This window comes from Protomyctophum bolini (genome assembly GCF_963924005.1).
Source record: "Protomyctophum bolini genome assembly, chromosome: 8".
Taxonomy (NCBI): Eukaryota; Metazoa; Chordata; class Actinopteri; order Myctophiformes; family Myctophidae; genus Protomyctophum; species Protomyctophum bolini.
This window is the reverse complement of record NC_137869.1, coordinates 23,319,888-23,336,662: the sequence shown is the minus strand read 5'-3', so window position 1 is coordinate 23,336,662 and position 16,775 is coordinate 23,319,888. Positions and strand designations below refer to the sequence as shown.

The 16,775-nt window shown below is 41.8% G+C and overlaps 3 protein-coding genes across 7 annotated transcripts in view; 2 read left to right on the top strand and 1 right to left on the bottom strand.

The window, feature by feature from the left end:
* Positions 1–496: 496 nt before the first annotated feature.
* Positions 497–3,527, bottom strand: mrpl47 (mitochondrial ribosomal protein L47). Its single transcript, XM_080771109.1, has 7 exons — positions 3,392–3,527; positions 3,090–3,238; positions 2,926–2,986; positions 2,735–2,831; positions 2,512–2,642; positions 976–1,071; positions 497–750 (listed from the first exon to the last, which is right to left on the bottom strand). Exons 1-7 carry the CDS (start codon positions 3,520–3,522, stop codon positions 642–644), a joined length of 774 nt encoding a protein of 257 aa, XP_080627235.1. The 5' UTR covers positions 3,523–3,527; the 3' UTR covers positions 497–641.
* Positions 3,278–10,615, top strand: ndufb5 (NADH:ubiquinone oxidoreductase subunit B5). The gene is made up of 7 exons (XM_080771110.1): positions 3,278–3,344; positions 3,739–3,931; positions 4,381–4,463; positions 4,849–4,915; positions 5,013–5,074; positions 5,700–5,806; positions 10,402–10,615. The coding sequence occupies exons 1-7, from the start codon at positions 3,300–3,302 to the stop codon at positions 10,520–10,522; spliced, it is 678 nt and encodes a 225-aa protein (XP_080627236.1). The 5' UTR covers positions 3,278–3,299; the 3' UTR covers positions 10,523–10,615.
* A 1,122-nt stretch (positions 10,616–11,737) lies between these two features.
* The window catches only part of usp13 (ubiquitin specific peptidase 13), a 43,083-nt gene continuing 38,045 nt past the window's right edge, over positions 11,738–16,775 (top strand). For all 5 annotated transcript variants that reach the window (XR_013964511.1, XR_013964512.1, XM_080770321.1 and 2 more), the window contains exons 1-2: positions 11,738–11,884; positions 15,229–15,354. Coding sequence is in view for 3 of the 5 variants with exons in the window: in XM_080770321.1 (XP_080626447.1) it covers positions 11,774–11,884; positions 15,229–15,354 (237 nt within the window). In the remaining 2 variants the exon portion in view is untranslated. The remainder of the gene's footprint in view (positions 11,885–15,228; positions 15,355–16,775) is intronic.

The window sequence follows — 16,775 nt, the reverse complement described above, 5'->3', positions numbered from 1 at the left end:
TGGATACAAATGACATATAAAAAAAGGTTCAACCTTAATCTATAAATGTCCCGCATATTAACTGGCTTCGAACTTGCCGTATGAACCACAAGACTAGAGGAAGTGATGTCTGTCGGCTTGTGTCCATCTCTGGCTCTGCTAACAAAACACCTGCAGGCCTCCAGGCTACATCCGACAGAAGCCTGCATATGGACATATGTCGGTACTACCAGTAAAACTGGCCTCCAGTATGAGTAACTGCACCAAGTACTCTGCAACGGGTATTTCACAACCGGAGGGGCACACGTTCCCAGAAGGAATGCATGGAATAAACAATGCCAGGTGGCTCATTTAATCTGCCTTACAAAATACCATCGCAGTTCTTATGCTTTTGTCCATGCTTGAACTGAAACAACGCAATAATTTTATCAATATCAAAATTAAATTACAATACATGTATGCTGCATAAACAATTGACTTTGTATTCTTGAACTCAACATCTTTGAGTAAGACGACCACAGTTACGGTCATTTAAAGAAAAATAATACCAGCATGCGTGTTCCGAAGGTGTGATTTATTATTCAAAATCTTTCGTTTTTCCAACTGGGTTGAACCAGTCAAACTGTTGAAAATAGGAGTAAGGGAAAATGTATTTATATGGCTCATGAAGAAACCTTCATGAGAGGAAACTTGCTCTTGAGAACAGCCAGATTTTTCTTTTCGTGGTTGATCTTCCTGGCCCTCGCCCGAAGATGTTTTTCTACACGGAGCCTGAAAAACAGAGTGACACATGACACATGACAACCTGATTTATGAGCTTGTATATTTGATCTTTTCAAACGAAAAGTATAACCATGGCTAAATGAGGACCACGTTTTTAACTTCCTTCTGAGAAATAAATGTGCCTAACATCACAGAAGTCAAGTCCTCTACGGAAGAGTCTTATAACATAATTTTCATTAAACTTGAACACAAATGATAAGTTTAACATCTTACTTAATGTGTGGCTCAACGAATGGTGGCGTGAAGAACGTCTTCTTGTTGTATGCCCTGTTCATGTACCAAGGAATTGCATACTCTCTGAATTTGTACCTATGGAAAAAGAAAATGACTTCAATTAATGATGAAATCTGCTTTCGGATGCACAGGTCATTGGAAATGTTGGTAAATTGCTATGTTGAAATAGTCATCTATATAACATGCCCAAGTGTTTACATCATGAAAACGATGTGAATTTATGTAATGTGTGATCACCTCAGATTTGGCTGATAACTACTTTTCATACACGTTTGGAATCTAAAACTCACAAAAGCTACTATGTAATTATATCACCGAGTGAAAACCTATAGACGAATGTGCAGAGAGCTGCCCTGGGCGCAATTATAACTGCTGTGTCAATTGGCTCTCATTAATGCTGTTTGACATCGCAGTTATGGTTTCCCTTCGGTGGATTCGTCTATCAGGTCTGTCTGGGTGTTTTGGCATGAATGCAAAGCTCTAGTTAGTCTAGTCGAATACAGTGCAGTTAAAAAAGAAAGCACAGAGTAGACCATGAAGGTGAAGAAAGCACAGAGTAGACCATGAAGGTGATGGTGTTAGGTATGTAGTCTACTTTTTCCAACACCTAAATATCAGACTTTTTGGATACTACATGAGGGCAAAGTACGATTTGCCCTCATTGCAATGCACTGAGAGGATAGATCAGCAATTGTAGCTAATAGCTATATAGTCGAAATATTTGCCCGAAACGATAGAATTGTCGATTATGTTGTATAATTGAGCAGTTGAGACGAACAACAGTCTAAATCTATAATTTATTCTGACCCCTCCCCGAAACGGCCTAGCTGTCCTGACCCCTTATCCATCATTTATACATTATGGTCTGGATATTAAATTAGTGTGGACTTAGCTCTAGTCCATAGCTCTAATGCGTTGCCTTTTTAGGGGGTGCATAACTGCATACTTAGTTTAGACTAGTCATTGAACCAAGTACTGTCTAAACTAAGTAGTGCACTAGTCTTTAGCGTAAATAAAAATAACGTATTTTCTACTCACCAAAACAAAGGCTTGTGTCATTTTTTTCCCCCCAAAAGGAAAAATATAATCTATGAGGCAATTCTCTGGGCAATATCGGTAGAAGGCGCAGTACTTTTTTTCCGGTGGAAACAAAATCCCCTTTTGACCAAAAAGTACCGTTTATACGTTTGGTGGGGGGCTCAGAGTGCTCCCACTAAGGAAAGTAGGCTTTCTAATGACACAACCCGCCTTTGTTTTGGTGAGTAGCAAAAACTTTCTTTTTATTTACACTAAAGATTAGAGGCTGGCCTGCATTCATGCGAGCGGCGGAAGTCGAGAGTAACATAGCTCTAGTCTAAATGCAATTATGCAACGCATTAGAGCTATGGACCAGAGCTAGTGTGGACTTAGACCGTTATTCGTCTCAACTGCTCCAATTTGTTCAATTAACAGTTGCACCCCTACAGTTGACTCCTATATATCTTGTATGTGAAGTGCAACTGACACACTACTCACCAGTTGACTCGTCCAAATACATCTTTCCTCCACCCTCCTGGCTGGGCTTTCTTTTGACCGGTCTGTAATAAACGTAGGGCCGTCTCTCTTTCCGTCACCACTCTCTCCAGCCTTGCCATTGACCGCTCAATCTAGGGAGGACAAAGAAATTACCAATTTTAGTGTAATTCGCACACCCTCCAAAATAAAGCTGTTGAGGATGTTGAATCAAAGTTTCGCCAACCTTTTTTAATCGTTCTGGGCTGGGCATCGCAACTCTCTGACGTTTTGACTCCTGCTCAATGGTGAGGAGCATGTTTTTTTCTTTCAGGAGTATATACCTGAATTAAAATGAAAGTTACACATCGATGTAAAAACAACATCGTTGTGATCATGTACTCGTATAGTAATAGCTGCATAATTCCCTGCACCTACCAAAGTTTATGCAAGTCTTCGTTGCTTTTTGTCCTCAGTTGCTTGGCATCCCATGGTGCACCTACAACCATTTTAATGAGCCAAAGCAAACTATTATATTTCCATTCACCAAAGCTTTTTGTCCGAAGAATAGACATGAAGGTATATCATTCATTTTAGCCTACCTGATTTTACTGTGTCCTCTCCCCAGTTCTCAGGTAGGTCAAAGAACTCCTCCAGTCCCCTTCTGCAGACGGTTGTGTGCAAGGGTCTACATAGCCAAACAGCACCGATGTGACCGTGCCAAGCCGGCGAAATGAATGAGGACTTTCGCCTGGTGGGAAGTGGGAACGACAGATTGGTTTTAGAGGACATCACCCAGGCGCCATGACAACATGATTGAGCAGCATCAGTCACACAACATTATGCGATGGTTTACGGTTTGTATTATTATATGAATAGCGTCACTGACGCAACAGAACATTACCTGTTACCATAGGAGTGGCATGTGGTCAAGCTTTGAGCAGACTGTTGTGTTGATGTCGCTGAGGAGATCCTAATAACGTTTGTAAACTGCTTGCAAAGCGTCAAAACGCGTCCAGCTGAGGTCGTCGCCATCTTTGATTCGCATATCCGTCTCACATTTCCCACAATGCATTTCTTCTAAAGAAAGCAATATTTTCATTGGGTGAAATGTGAATCAAATAGGAAAATCGAAATATTCAGTATATTCGCTAAATACCATCATAACATTTGCAAAATATACACATTCAGAATTATATCAATTGATATGAAATAATAATCTAACATAACTATGGTAAATGTATATTCTAGCTTCACAAGTTCACATACACTTCAACCAATCAGAAGTCTTGTTGTTGGACCAATGACCATCAGTTCTCAGCAGTAATGGTGGGCATGAGTGTTCTCCGGTCTGCTGCTGCCTTTGCAGCCAGACTGAATCCTCTCAAACATGGAAACAACGCGGCGAATCTGCTGTCCAGGACCATTCCGCGGACAGACAAAGGTAAAGGACACGAGGACAGCTTTCATACTGGGCTGTTTTTATCTTAATGTAGGTTATCTGCCTCCATGACCTTGTGTTGGCTCATTAGCTTGTTGCTAACGATAGCTTTGTTGCTGTCAACAGAACACTACAGTTGGCCGAGTTGGGACTATTGTCCTGCCTTCAGTGTCTGATGCTATTTGTTTTCTACCGTTTCTGCATAGTAGCATTTATTGCGTGTAATATTGACTACAGCTTTATTCAATTATATGGGTCCAGACAGTGGTCAGATAAGTGTAAAGTAAGTAGCTACTAGGCTATTAAGTAAAAGATTCTTGTGAAATAATCACAACTTCACAAGGGATGAAAGGATAATTAAGTAGCTGCAAAGGAGTACTTTCCAACGATTGTCATGGAATATAATGTGCATGTTTATATTGTTTGTTGCATTTGTCACCCTTGTTTTGCAGTTGCTGTTCGCTGGGGTCATGGAAAGAAAATGTTTGTGGTCAAACCCAGTGACTTCTATGACCGACGGTTTCTCCACTTATTGGTGAGCGTTTGAGCAGCTTTTCAGTTACAAAACAACTACCAACCAATAACTAAATTGCGAGCGAGAGGATATGTTCCACCTTGTAAACACATAAGTTATAACCTATCAGAAATTCTTCTCAGGTCTGTGACCCCATACAATACCTATGCACTCATCATTGTCATTTATGTATTCTTTATAAGATATACTGAATTGTTGACCGTGCTACTAAAGCATGCATGTCTATCATTTATTGACAATTTGTTAGCTGCTGCCAGGCATACCAAGGCCACAGCACCTAATCATCAGATAACATTAGACATGTACTTAGTTTCATGTATTTAGAGATGCAGAATTTAAATAGTTTCATTTAATGAAATTGCATTTTCTTCCCTACTCTTCTCAGAAATTTTACGTTCTTTTGACTGGGATTCCAGTGGCAGTCCTTGTCACATGTGTGAATTTGTTCATTGGTAAGTAAACATCTTTGTGTGTGTGTGTGTGTGTGTGTGTGTGTGTTGATTTAACTGAAATCCGGAGTGCAATTGTGTGTGTGTGTGTTTTTTTTAGGTGAGGCAGAACTGGCTGAAATCCCAGAAGGCTATGAACCAGAACATTGGGAGTACTATAAGGTATAGTTTCATTCATACGTACAGTAACTACTTTCAACTTGGTGGCCCAATTCTGGGCATGTCATAGGCAAAAGTCTTAATTTAAAAAAATGTTAAAATAGCATCTACAATCTCACCGTATTGAGTCACAAATCACGATGCATTGTGAGATTAAAGGGCAGTTATTTTAGTTAATCCTTGTATGATATATATGTGTTGCGTTTGATATGCATTTATGACACTATACTTAAATGCTGTGAACAGGTATATTGGGTTCAGGAGTCTTTCTATCCTCACCTGGTAGCACTGTGGGAGCCTCTGGCAGTGGGATTCTCTCTTCTGCTCTCGCTATCTCAATCTGTAGAACTGCGATGATCTGTCTTCTACGCTGTACTTTATAGGGTGGCGTGACGTCGTGGCCTGACGTCACACCACTAACCGTTTCCGTGACAACAGCTACAGTTGTAATATTCTAAGAAATGATTCCACAGAATGTATTTTTAGGGAGGCTGTCACTGGTTAAATGGAAACAACTACAGTACTACACTCTTGCTTGCAGTAGTGACAGTAGTCACTATTGTACTTCAATAGTAGTTAGCTGTTATTTAACCTTTTACAATATGTCTGCCTTCCTCTATGATTGTAGCACCCTATCACCAGATGGATTTCACGAAACATTTACGACAGCCCTGTCAAAGACTACGAGAAGATGATGGCAGCTATCCACATTGAGCAGCAGAAGGGAGAGATGCGGTGAGTATTATTACCGCAACATTTTGAACACATTACTCAACTTCAACTTCAAAGAACTTTATTTTTCCTTTCGGAAACTTCTTTTGTGCAGTGGTAAAGACAACAACAGAGATCACAATACACACAAACACAGATACTATATAAAAGATCATAAAAACGACTTTTAAGAGGAACTACTTAAAAGCATAATATATTAAAAAACTGTTCTATAAGTACTAATAATTAAAATCTAAGTATTTACTGTATGCAACCTATGCGTTCGCTATAGTCCATCAGGTGGAAGGGGGGGGGGGTTGTTGTTAGGGATTCCAACGAGGGGGGGGGGGGGGGTTCAGCCTAGGTGTTCAAGAGTCTGATGGAGGTGGGCACAAAGCTAGCTGAGCCCCTTTTGGTGAGTTTTGATGCTCTGTATCGCCGGCCTGAGGGCATTAGTTGGTAGTGGTTATGGAGGGTGTGTGTGTTGTCCTTAACTATTTGAGAGGCCTTCTTTATTGTCCGTTTTTTATGGATGCTGCTGAGTGACTCCTGGTCCCTCCCAATGATCTTGCCGCTGATCCTAACCACCCTGTCGAGAGGGTTCCGGTTGATGGCACGCATCACACCAAACCATGATGTGATGTTAAAGGTCATTATGGATTCTACAAAGGACTTGTAGAAGGCCTGCAGGATCGGTGGTCGGACCTGAAGCTTCCTCATCTTCCTGAGGAAGAACAGCCTTTGTTGACACTTGGAGTGAATGTTCTCTGCGTTGGTCTTGAATGTGAGTTTATGGTCGATGGTGGTGCCGAGGTATTTATACTCTTCGACACGTTCTATTGCCTGGCCATTGATCTCTAGGGCCGGAGGTGGAGTGGGCGGGCCCTGCCTAAAGTCCACCAGCAACTCCTTAGTTTTGCTGGGGTTTAGGTCCAGGAAGTTGGTATTGCACCACTCAGCAAAATAGTCCATTACCCCAATGATGCGGTTATTGGTGTTGGTGGTATCGACAATAACCGTGTCATCTGAATATTTTATGAATAGCATGTCAGGGTCTGGGCTGCTGCAGTCATCTGTGTACAGGGTAAACAGGACTGGTGAGATGACAGATCCTTGTGGTGCCCCGGTGGACACAGTCCTGTTAGAGCTGTAGTTGCCATTGAATCTGACGGTCTGGTGTCTGTCTGTGAGGAAAGACAGAATGAGCAGTATGAGGTGGGAGTTGACATTCATCCGGAGGAGTTTCTGTCCCATCAGGTGAGGCTGCACTGTGTTAAATGCACTCGAGAAGTCCACAAATACCATCCTGACAAAGGACTTGGGCTTCTCCAGCTGTGCGTAGGTGTGATGCAGCAAAGTTATCACTGCATCATCCGTGCCTCTCTGCTGCTTGTATGCAAACTGGAGTGGGTCTGTGAACCCACTAACCTCCCTCTGTAGCTGGGGTAGAATGAGCCTCTCAAAGCTCTTCATCACCAGAGATGTTAAAGCTACAGGGCGGTAGTCATTATTGCAGGTGGGGTTAGTTTTCTTAGGGACTGGGCAGATGGTGGAGGACTTCCATATGGTTGGTATGGAGTGTTCAGACAGGGAGCGGTTAAAGAGATTGCAGAAGACCTCGGCCAGTTGTTCATGACAGACCTTCAGTAGGCGCCCACTAATGTTGTCAGGGCCCGGAGCCTTATGGGGGTTTGTTCTCTTGAACACCCTTTCCACCTCCCTTGGGTTGAGCTCTAGGTTGGTGTCGGTCGCTGCGTTACACAGGAGTTTGGTGGTCAGCTCCTCCCTCTCCTGAGTGAAGGTTTGTGTATCAAACCTGCAGTAGAAGCTGTTCAGGTTCTCTGCAAACTCCACACATTCCTCTGCTCTTAGATGGGATGAGGGTCTGTTGTTTTGCAGGCCAGCGAGTGTCTTGACACCTTTCCAGGCATCTCTGGCTTTGCCCTCCTCAAAGAGCCTTTCCATTTTCTCCTTGTATTCCCTTTTGGCCTCTTTAATCTCTTTATTTAACCTTGCCTGAATCAATTTAGCCTCAATCCTGTTACCAGAGGTAAATGCAATTTTTTTCTGATTGAGTGTGTGTTTTAGCTTCTTTGTGATCCAGGGTTTATTGTTTGAGAATACTTTAACTGTCTTTTTTGGAATAATCATGTCTTCACAAAAAAGAATGTAGTCAGTGATGACCTCAGTAGCCTCCTCCAGACTGGTCCCTTCTGTGAATGTTTCCCAGTCAGTGCAGTCGTAGCATGCCTGCAGGGTCTCACTAGCCTCCTCATTCCACTGCTGCACCTGCCTTTTGACAGCTCCCTCTCTCTGTAGTGTGGTGCGGTAGGCGGGGACTAAATGAATAACGTTATGATCAGCTGTTTTTAACGGGGGTTTCTTATATGCCCTATATGCATTCTTCACGTTACCATAACAGAGATCAAGTGTGTTGTTTCCTCTGGTGGCACATTTTACATATTGCTGATATGTAGGAAGAGATTTTTTGAGCCGACACTGATTGAAATCGCCCAGAACGAGCACCGGAGAGTCTGGAGCATCATTCTCTATGCGGTGAACGCACGCAGCGATAACCTCCGCTGCGCGGGTGTCATTGCCAGAGGGGGGGATGTAAACCAGAACAATGTTCAGCTGGCCAAATTCACGGGGGAGATATCTGGGTCTCAGATTCACAGAGAGCAGTTCGATGTCAGGTGAACAATATGACTCCCGTATTTTGACCGTTTTACACCATGCTTCATGTATGTACATGCATAGCCCGCCCCCACTCTTTTTCTCACTCTTGTTAAGATCACGATCGAGCCTGAGCGGCACTCCAAAGCCATCAATTGAGAGCTGTGAGTCCGGGATCGTGTCATTCAGATCGCTCTCTGTTATGCAAATGAGATGCGCTTCCTTGTATGCCCATTGGCATCGTACATTCGCCTGGAGTTCATCCACTTTATATCGCAACGATCGTACATTTGCGAGTAGTATGGAAGGCAGTGGCGGACACTTCTTCATGTTCTTACCGCTGAGTCTTTTTAGTCTCTGCCTCACTCCTCCTCTCCTTCCCCGCTTCCTCGTTGAGAACCGCTGGTAGTCCGGTGTCTGATTATGTGATCTTGTTATATCAGAGCATCCATGTAATGTCCGTAACGGGTAGTCTCCCCGCATTGACAGAAGGCTTTCCTTTGTGTAGCGGGTAATCCCAATTCCGTTTGGATCCATCAGCGTGATAGTTCAGTTTTCCCCAGGGACCACGCCAAACACAACAGGTTGCAGTTCCTTACTCCGAGTCCTTAAAAGTCCATATAATGTTAAATTTCCCCCAGTAGTCCAATCAGCTGACTCTCGCAGCATGGAGACACTGGTGGGTAAACTAAAAACTAAGCGCTAAACCATAAAATAGGACATTTTTAGTCCAAACACTTGACAGACGAGAGACGGACACAAACACCACTCCACCTGTCGCCACAACAGCGCCACCAGCGCCACTGACACATTCTGTAGAGGGAAAGGGAATTAGGGTGATTATATCAAGGTATTTTGATTAGATGCACTCTTAGTGACTATGTTCTTTTTTATGCATTAAAATGTCATGTGAAAGAAGGGGGAGAAATATATTACATGGATGATCTTAGGATGATTAGCATAATTACAAATAATTGTATAATTATTTATTTTCAAACACCAAAACAAATTTGAAAAGATTTGATAATAAAAAATAGAAATATGCCATATCTGCAATTCTGCATCTAAGTCGAAGCTCCACTGCAGCCATTGGGTGTCGCATCAGCGTCAATGCAGGGAATGTTCCCTTTTTAATGAATCATGAAGGGTTCTCCACTGCCGGGTGCCGGCGTTGTGTTGCATTCATCCCCATTCACCCCCAGTTTATTTTTTCGCCACCTGACTCTGAACTGAACGCAACGCAACACATTAGGTAGAGCTTTGGCGTTGGCCGCCAATACCAATATCTATATTCAAATGTATTTCATAAATTTAAAAATGTGCTCCACGGAGCACAGGTCTCCACCAGGTCTGGAGGTTATTTTGGGCCAGCATGTCCGTCTTGATTTACACAGATTGGTGGTTATATTATACCTAAAAACACAAAGGCTGTTATAGGGCCACCGTGTGGCGGATTTGAACATTTTCAAGTTGCATTTCTTACTGGGCCTAGTGGGAATGTGTATCAAAATGTCATGGAAATTGCATGCTGTGTTTATGATTTGAGGCATTTTGTTCAAAACGGAGCACTGCTAATTTTGGAAGCCAATCAGGATGTAAAATATCTGAAAGACCCGTTTCATTTAATGACTATAGAGATAATGTGTACCTTTTTGTGTTATGTTTGGACAAAATCTGTAGGAGTACTATCAAAATATTTATTTAGCAAAAAATGGCCTCCTGGTGGCCCTATTAAAAAAATGAAACATTTGGGCCAGAGGTTCAGTTCTGGCATCCAGGGAGTGGGAGTCAAGCCAATGATGCCGGAGATTAGCTGAGGAACTGGGGATGGCAATTGAGGACCGGGAAGTCTGGCGTGGCATTATGAAATCCATGATCTCGACCACGGTTGAAAATTGATGATTGTGTGTGTGTGTGTGTGTGTGTGTGTGTGTTTTCAACAGATTGTCAGAACTGGAGGTACGTGGACAGATGAGGACCAGGGGAGATGGTCCGTGGTTCCAGGTGGAGACCATCGACAAGAGTTTGATCGACTATGATCACAAATCAACACCCGACAATTAAACCAAACTACCCTACTGTCAAATACGTCATTGTGAGGAATCTCACCGCTGTAAATTATTTCGATCTTGCATAAATAAAGTATATGTATCTTGATATTGTGTCTTGCAGGATCTTTACTAATTGTTTGAAAAGATTTAATGGCATTCACAGTTCATGGGTGGCGCCGGGTCAAAGTTCCTGTCCACCACTTCAGAGTCGAGGGGTTTGAATTCTCCATGGTGCCGGCATGGCCCAGCTTCCATGAACACAACGGGGTTTGAATTCTCCATGGTGCCGGCATGGCCCAGCTTCCATGAACACAATTGGCCTTGTTTTCAGGACAGAAGCCTATGGGCTATCTCCTATGGGTTGGGGCAGTGCCCGTCATTGGGCCATGTTGAAGGGAGTAGTGTTCCCCCTCATGCACTATATCCTCCTAGTGGGGGCTCCTCACTTGCAGGTGAGCCAATAGGGAACATCAGCAGTAGAAATGACATGCATGTATTGGGATCTGGCATTTGGAATTGGCATAATGACTAATTTGGGAGAAAAAAGGTCAAAATAGTTGGCCAAGGCTGTTGTAATGAATAGGAATATCCACTACAGGGCAGACTTGAGCAGAGTGCCCTGTAGTGAACACCTTGGTTGCTTGGTAGGTATAAAACAGATTTTGATACTGGACAAAGAAAAAATGCATAATGCTGTATTAATGTGTCAATCACTTCCCACCCACTAAAATTACGAATACAAAGAACTGGGCACACAGAAGTGGAAACAATTCGATATTCTGTACATTTTCAGATAGTTCTGTATAAATATACAATTATATAAATATACCACTATAAAATGTATTATTTCATGTAGTAGTATTGATATCTTTAGCTAAATGTTTAAAATGCTCTTTTTCCACTCATGGTTAAAGGGAGGTGTACTAGGTGTAGTGTTTGTGGGTAGCTTAATGAATCATCCTGGGTGGTGGGAGGGGCCCAGAGATGTATGCTAAAATTACACAATGCGCATCAAATAAGCACTGTTTGCAAGACGAGGGTATTCTAAAAACACAATTATTTTTTGCTGTTAATATTTCTACTACGTCTACGGGGTTGCAAGTGCGCCCCCGTGCAATATTTTTTTTTCCAGCGTCACATCCCCCGGGCCGTCGCTGGAGGAATGTCGGGACAGAGTGCTTTAAAAATAGCATCCTCTGCCCTGACTGCCCCGCTGCTCTGGTGACTCCCGGAGCATTGTGGTGCGAGGAGCAGGAATGTGAAGATGGCTGCAGACCTAGGAGAGCTGCTGGTCCCGTACATGCCCACCATCAGAGTCCCCAGAACAGGAGACAGGGTATTCAAGAGCGAATGTGCCTTTTCCTTCGATTCTCCCGTAAGTGTCCTCACCCCCCTCGTCCGATATATGGTTGTTTCTGGAATATGTGTCTACTCATCCCAGTGTGACTCCTGCTTGCACTAACAGTAGGCTACCAACACGTGAAGTGCTACGCTCGTGTGTGTGTGTGTGTGTGTGTTCAACATGAGCGCGGGTCTGCTGGAAATAAATAATTAAATTGTTGTTTACATCCCAGAGAGGCAGCATGATGGGGTTTCCTTTGTGACCAGGCCTGCCTTCATTCGGGATTACGCTACAGCGAGTTAAACTTAGTTAAATCAGTTAACACCATATTATATAATAACACCTGCGTGGTCTCACAATCGTACCCTGTCAATTCTGGTTGATCTTAATTGTTAAACCTGAATTCCCTACCTGGAATACTGACTAGTCGTTTTTGAGAAATCCACGACATGGCATAGCCTAGTCTGTTATCTGTGAAATTATGCCTAATAATATCGGTGACAGAGTGAAGAGTTTTTCACCTAAAACAACGGTCTGTGGACTTTTCAGCCATACACAGACCGTTTTTGACAGCTTTGAATATGTAAAGACCTACTCTTATAGAAATGTCGGAATTATGTGAGCTGGAAAATGTGTTATTGTGGTTCACTTGTAGAAACAGATTATCACTGTTCTAGCTTTACATTTAATTCAGTGGATATTTTGGCTAAAGAAACATTTGTGCACTACAAAACGGTTTACATTATGACAATTTCACAAACCAATTTTAAAGGTGACTCAGCTGCCTGGAGTTCATCATGTCGCTCTGAGGACTGGTTTATTTTTATCCCAGTGCTGTTGAAGCTCATATGTCACCCTGAGCCACTTGAAAGTTTCAAAGTTGTATAGGCTATGGCTGCTATGGTCTAGATATAAGTATGGTAATGTTTATTTTTTATTTGTTTTACCCATTCACATGTAGAATGTTCTGTCAGATAATTGATTTTATAACTTGGGGTCTATCCTACATGAAACATCTTTTGTAGCTGTTAGTTGTTGCAGGCTGTGTTTTTGAAGTCTCATGAAGTGTTACAACAGTGTAAACACCGGTATCCTGTAATGGTCTTTGTGAAGTGATCTAGGCCAAATGGTAGCCTCGGTGCCCACTGCTACCCAGGCTTTTATTTTCATTCAGCCAAATGGTAACGGGGTAGGAAGAGGGCACCTCGGTGTTAAATTGTATATTTTTTCCAAAATGTTTTAAACTAAAGTAAAGTTTACATGATTAGAACATGCTTAAACATTCGACAGTTACGGTCTAATCTACTGTATATCCAGTCATTTTGGGCCATAAACAAGAATTTGAAGGATACAATTATGTCTGATAATAATGTACTGTGTGCATGTTTGCATCATGTATACTTTACATTACATAGTTAAGTTACAGTTTGGACAATGTTTCTAATACATTTTTTTTTAAACATTTTGGACAAAATAGTTCTGTTTACATCGAGATGTCCCTAGTGCCCACCTATCCTGACCTGAAGACACCTGCAAGAAAGCACGTACTGGCTTATATTAGCGGAATAATTTGACCACTTACCAGGTTGTAAACTGATACAATACCTCTTGTCCAGTGTCCACAATCACAAAATAAATGGGTTCTTTGCCTGCATGGGCACATTTCCCACAAACTAGGTTGAGGACATGATGTCATTATTTGAAATGACTGACTAATCATAATGTTCACTGGCATCACTGCTAGATACAAGAAGAGACAAAACTGAACTTATTGGCTTTTTCTAAGTGGAATCTTCTCTAATTGCAGTCTGTTTTTCTTGTCAAACTGCCAGGATGCAGTCTAGTGGGGGATACAGTGAATCTTATGTACAGGCTACTGCCACACATTCTGGGCATATTATAAAATGTTACACGTGTTGTTTATGTTCAAAGAATCATAAGCCATATCAGCCATATCAATTCATACTTTTGGACTCCAGACCCCAGATAATGCATCATTGTAGACTCCCTAGTTGGGACAAATATTTGCAACTGTATTTTCAACTACAATGGCGTGTTGGCCAAACTAAATATAGGACAGACAATGTCTGTCCTAATAAAGAGCAACATTTTGGCAAGTGTCTGACAGTCTGCGGGACCTTTTCTTTGTTTTTCAAAGATACCCTTTTTAATGTAGGCTACATTTCCCTACGCACCTGTCACTAGCCTTCTGAGGTGTGCATCAGCCTTTTGCTAAAAAGTCCAAACTAAATATAAATGCTAAAAGTGACAGCCTTTTTCTGAGTGTTCCTTCAAAATCATTGCTGCACGTGCCATACTTGCTAATCATGTATCTAGAATGGCTGAGCAATATGTCATAAAGTGCTTCCTCACTGGCAACTGACGTCTGACTGACATGATCCCAAACATCAATGTTTCCCTCTCAAACAAAGCTGGATCCTACGTCAGTCCCTGACATTCATTCAGTGCCGGGTGATACTGGCAAAACCAAGTATCAGGGATGTTAATAGTTCATTGTTAATCGATTAATCGCGGTTAAGAAATGAATCAATTAAACGTTATAGTTAATAACTAATCAAATTAATCAAAACCTCTCTGCTTTTGCATGTGATGTGACAGACAAGACAGTGCATTTTTTTCATTTGATTCTATTTCTCATACAAAGATGCCATTGCCTGGCCCTGAATCGCAAATGGTCAAATAACTATTTGATTAAGAATATAATATGCCTTTTGTATTCTTTCTGTATATCAGCAAAGTGTAGATTTTTATGTTAGACATTGAGGGAAATTAAGATTCTCCAAAAAATAAAAATAATTGCAGATTATCAACTAACCGGTTAATCGATCGAGAAGCTTATCAAAACTTATCAACTATCAATGAATGCATTAATCGATAATTCCCATCCCTAATCACAATGCTTTTGTAGGGCTATCTTTGACTAAATAATTTGTTAGTCGACTAATAGTCATAGAATCTGTCGACAAATTGATTAGCTGATTTAATTGATACATTTGTAAAATGTACTGTATACAATCTTGCATAGTCTTGGTTGACTAAGCTAAACTGACCGAAATGTAGTTAACAAGAATACCTCAATAATATAATGTGCTCTATTATGTTAGGGATGAGTTGGTGTTTTATTTATTTTTATTTTTTTGCAGTACTTTATTTTAGATTTTTTTTTTTTTTACTATCAGGAAATCACAATTTGACATTAAACCCCTCATGATGACTCATTATACTGATATTATATGTATGGACCAGGCCATACATTTACCAGCTTAGTAAATCTCTTTGTCTCTGTGTTAAGTTTACTTTTGTATTAAGGGAAACTCGGGTCAAGCCATTAAATCTTGTTTGTGTATTTCCTGCAGGAGTCTGAGGGAGGCCTATATGTGTGCATGAACACATTCTTGGGCTTTGGAAGGGAACATGTGGAGAGACATTACCGCAAAACAGGACAGAGTGTGTATATGCACCTCAAACGACATGTCAAACAGGTAAGGGTGTGTGTGTGTGTGTGTGTGTGTGTGTGTGTGTGTGTGTGTGTGTGTGTGTGTGTGTGTGTGTGTGTGTGTGTGTGTGTGTGTGTGTGTGTGTGAGAGAGACTGCGTGTACATGTGCGCGTGTATTGGATTAGAGGTAACATTATATGTTTGCCTCTCAGTGTCACAACTCCAGGGTGCTCTTTCAGGCCACACTGACTCAGTGATCAACCCACCGCCTACTAGTGGCATCCTCTGAAAGTCTCTTGTTCATTTTATAAATTAAATGGAGAGGCTGCAGATTTCCACTGAACCCAGATAGTCCATAGGCCAGATGCCTCATTATCGGATATCATTGCCATAAAAAGGGACAAAGGGTGATTTTTGTATTGCTACATATCTGTAGTTTATTAAATGATGTGATAGCAATGTCAAAATGGCAGCTGATTGACTTGTTTTCGGCCCTTATCTGATATATGATGGAAAAAATTGTATGGTGAATGGCATACCGGTAACTAATAATGGGCTGATTTGGATGATTCTGCCATCAAAGTATAGGTTTTCTGGGGTGCTGAGTTGATTTATGAGGTGACTGAAGCAATTCAAGTGCAGTGCCATGTGTCAAAGGTACAATGTCACGGTCATTTTGGATCCAAAATGTCCTATAATACTACCGTTTTGGACTTCTTTTGATCACGTTTTCACCTGTTGTCCTCTGATCCGGAAGCAGTAGATTAACTCACAGGTTGCGGAAGAGCATACTCTATCGTAACCACTGAAAACACCAAATGATGTCTATAGATGTCAATGGCAGTCTGTGCGTTGGATTTAAAATGACGTAGATGTCAATGGCAGTCAATGATATTGAACTACGCAACCTCTTCCTCATTAGAACTGTCCTGTTCAACTGTGGCACTGACTTGATTTGCACAGTTCTGGAGTTTGCAGAGGTCTGTACATCTCAAGCCATTGCTGCTGAGACAACTGCAGTTAGGAAAATTGCATACTTGTGCACATTTACAGGCCCAAAACTACAGGACTACATCTGGCGCAGGGGCTGTGTGAGTGTGCGCATCCACTGGAATTTCTAACTGCACCTTCAACAGTTGTCCATCCATGCACTCTGTATGGGATCTGGTGCAGATGGGTGAGCCTGAGAGCATCTCCATATTTGAGTCTGGTAATTGACACGGAGAGCATGGAGAAATAAAAATATAAAAAGCTGGTAGTGGAAGTGAACTGCTGCAGTCTGTTGAAACATCCCAAGTCTGGCCAAGTTGTTTGAATGTCTCCTGAACACCTGGGTTTTTACCAGATGCTATGCAATAGCAAGCTGAGTCTATAATCGATGTGCAAGCTAGTCCAGTAGTCCTCTAGTCCTGTAATCCAGCTGGTTTTCTCATTGGCCGATGTATGTGCACACCACGACTCAGAAC

What these genes read in the sequence shown, in the direction of transcription:
- ndufb5 (XM_080771110.1), top strand. Translation starts at nt 3,300, where the DNA reads ATGATTGAGCAGCATCAGTCACACAACATTATGCGATGGTTTACG. An exon ending in CATTCCGCGGACAGACAAAG is followed by an intron (nt 3,932 to 4,380) that starts GTAAAGGACACG and finishes CTTGTTTTGCAG; the next exon opens with TTGCTGTTCGCTGGGGTCAT. An exon ending in CAGCAGAAGGGAGAGATGCG is followed by an intron (nt 5,807 to 10,401) that starts GTGAGTATTATT and finishes TGTTTTCAACAG; the next exon opens with ATTGTCAGAACTGGAGGTAC.
- mrpl47 (XM_080771109.1), bottom strand. Translation starts at nt 3,522, where the DNA reads ATGGCGACGACCTCAGCTGGACGCGTTTTGACGCTTTGCAAGCAGTTT. An exon ending in AGAGGACACAGTAAAATCAG is followed by an intron (nt 2,987 to 3,089) that starts GTAGGCTAAAAT and finishes AAATGGTTGTAG; the next exon opens with GTGCACCATGGGATGCCAAG. An exon ending in GTATTTGGACGAGTCAACTG is followed by an intron (nt 1,072 to 2,511) that starts GTGAGTAGTGTG and finishes CTTTTTCCATAG; the next exon opens with GTACAAATTCAGAGAGTATG.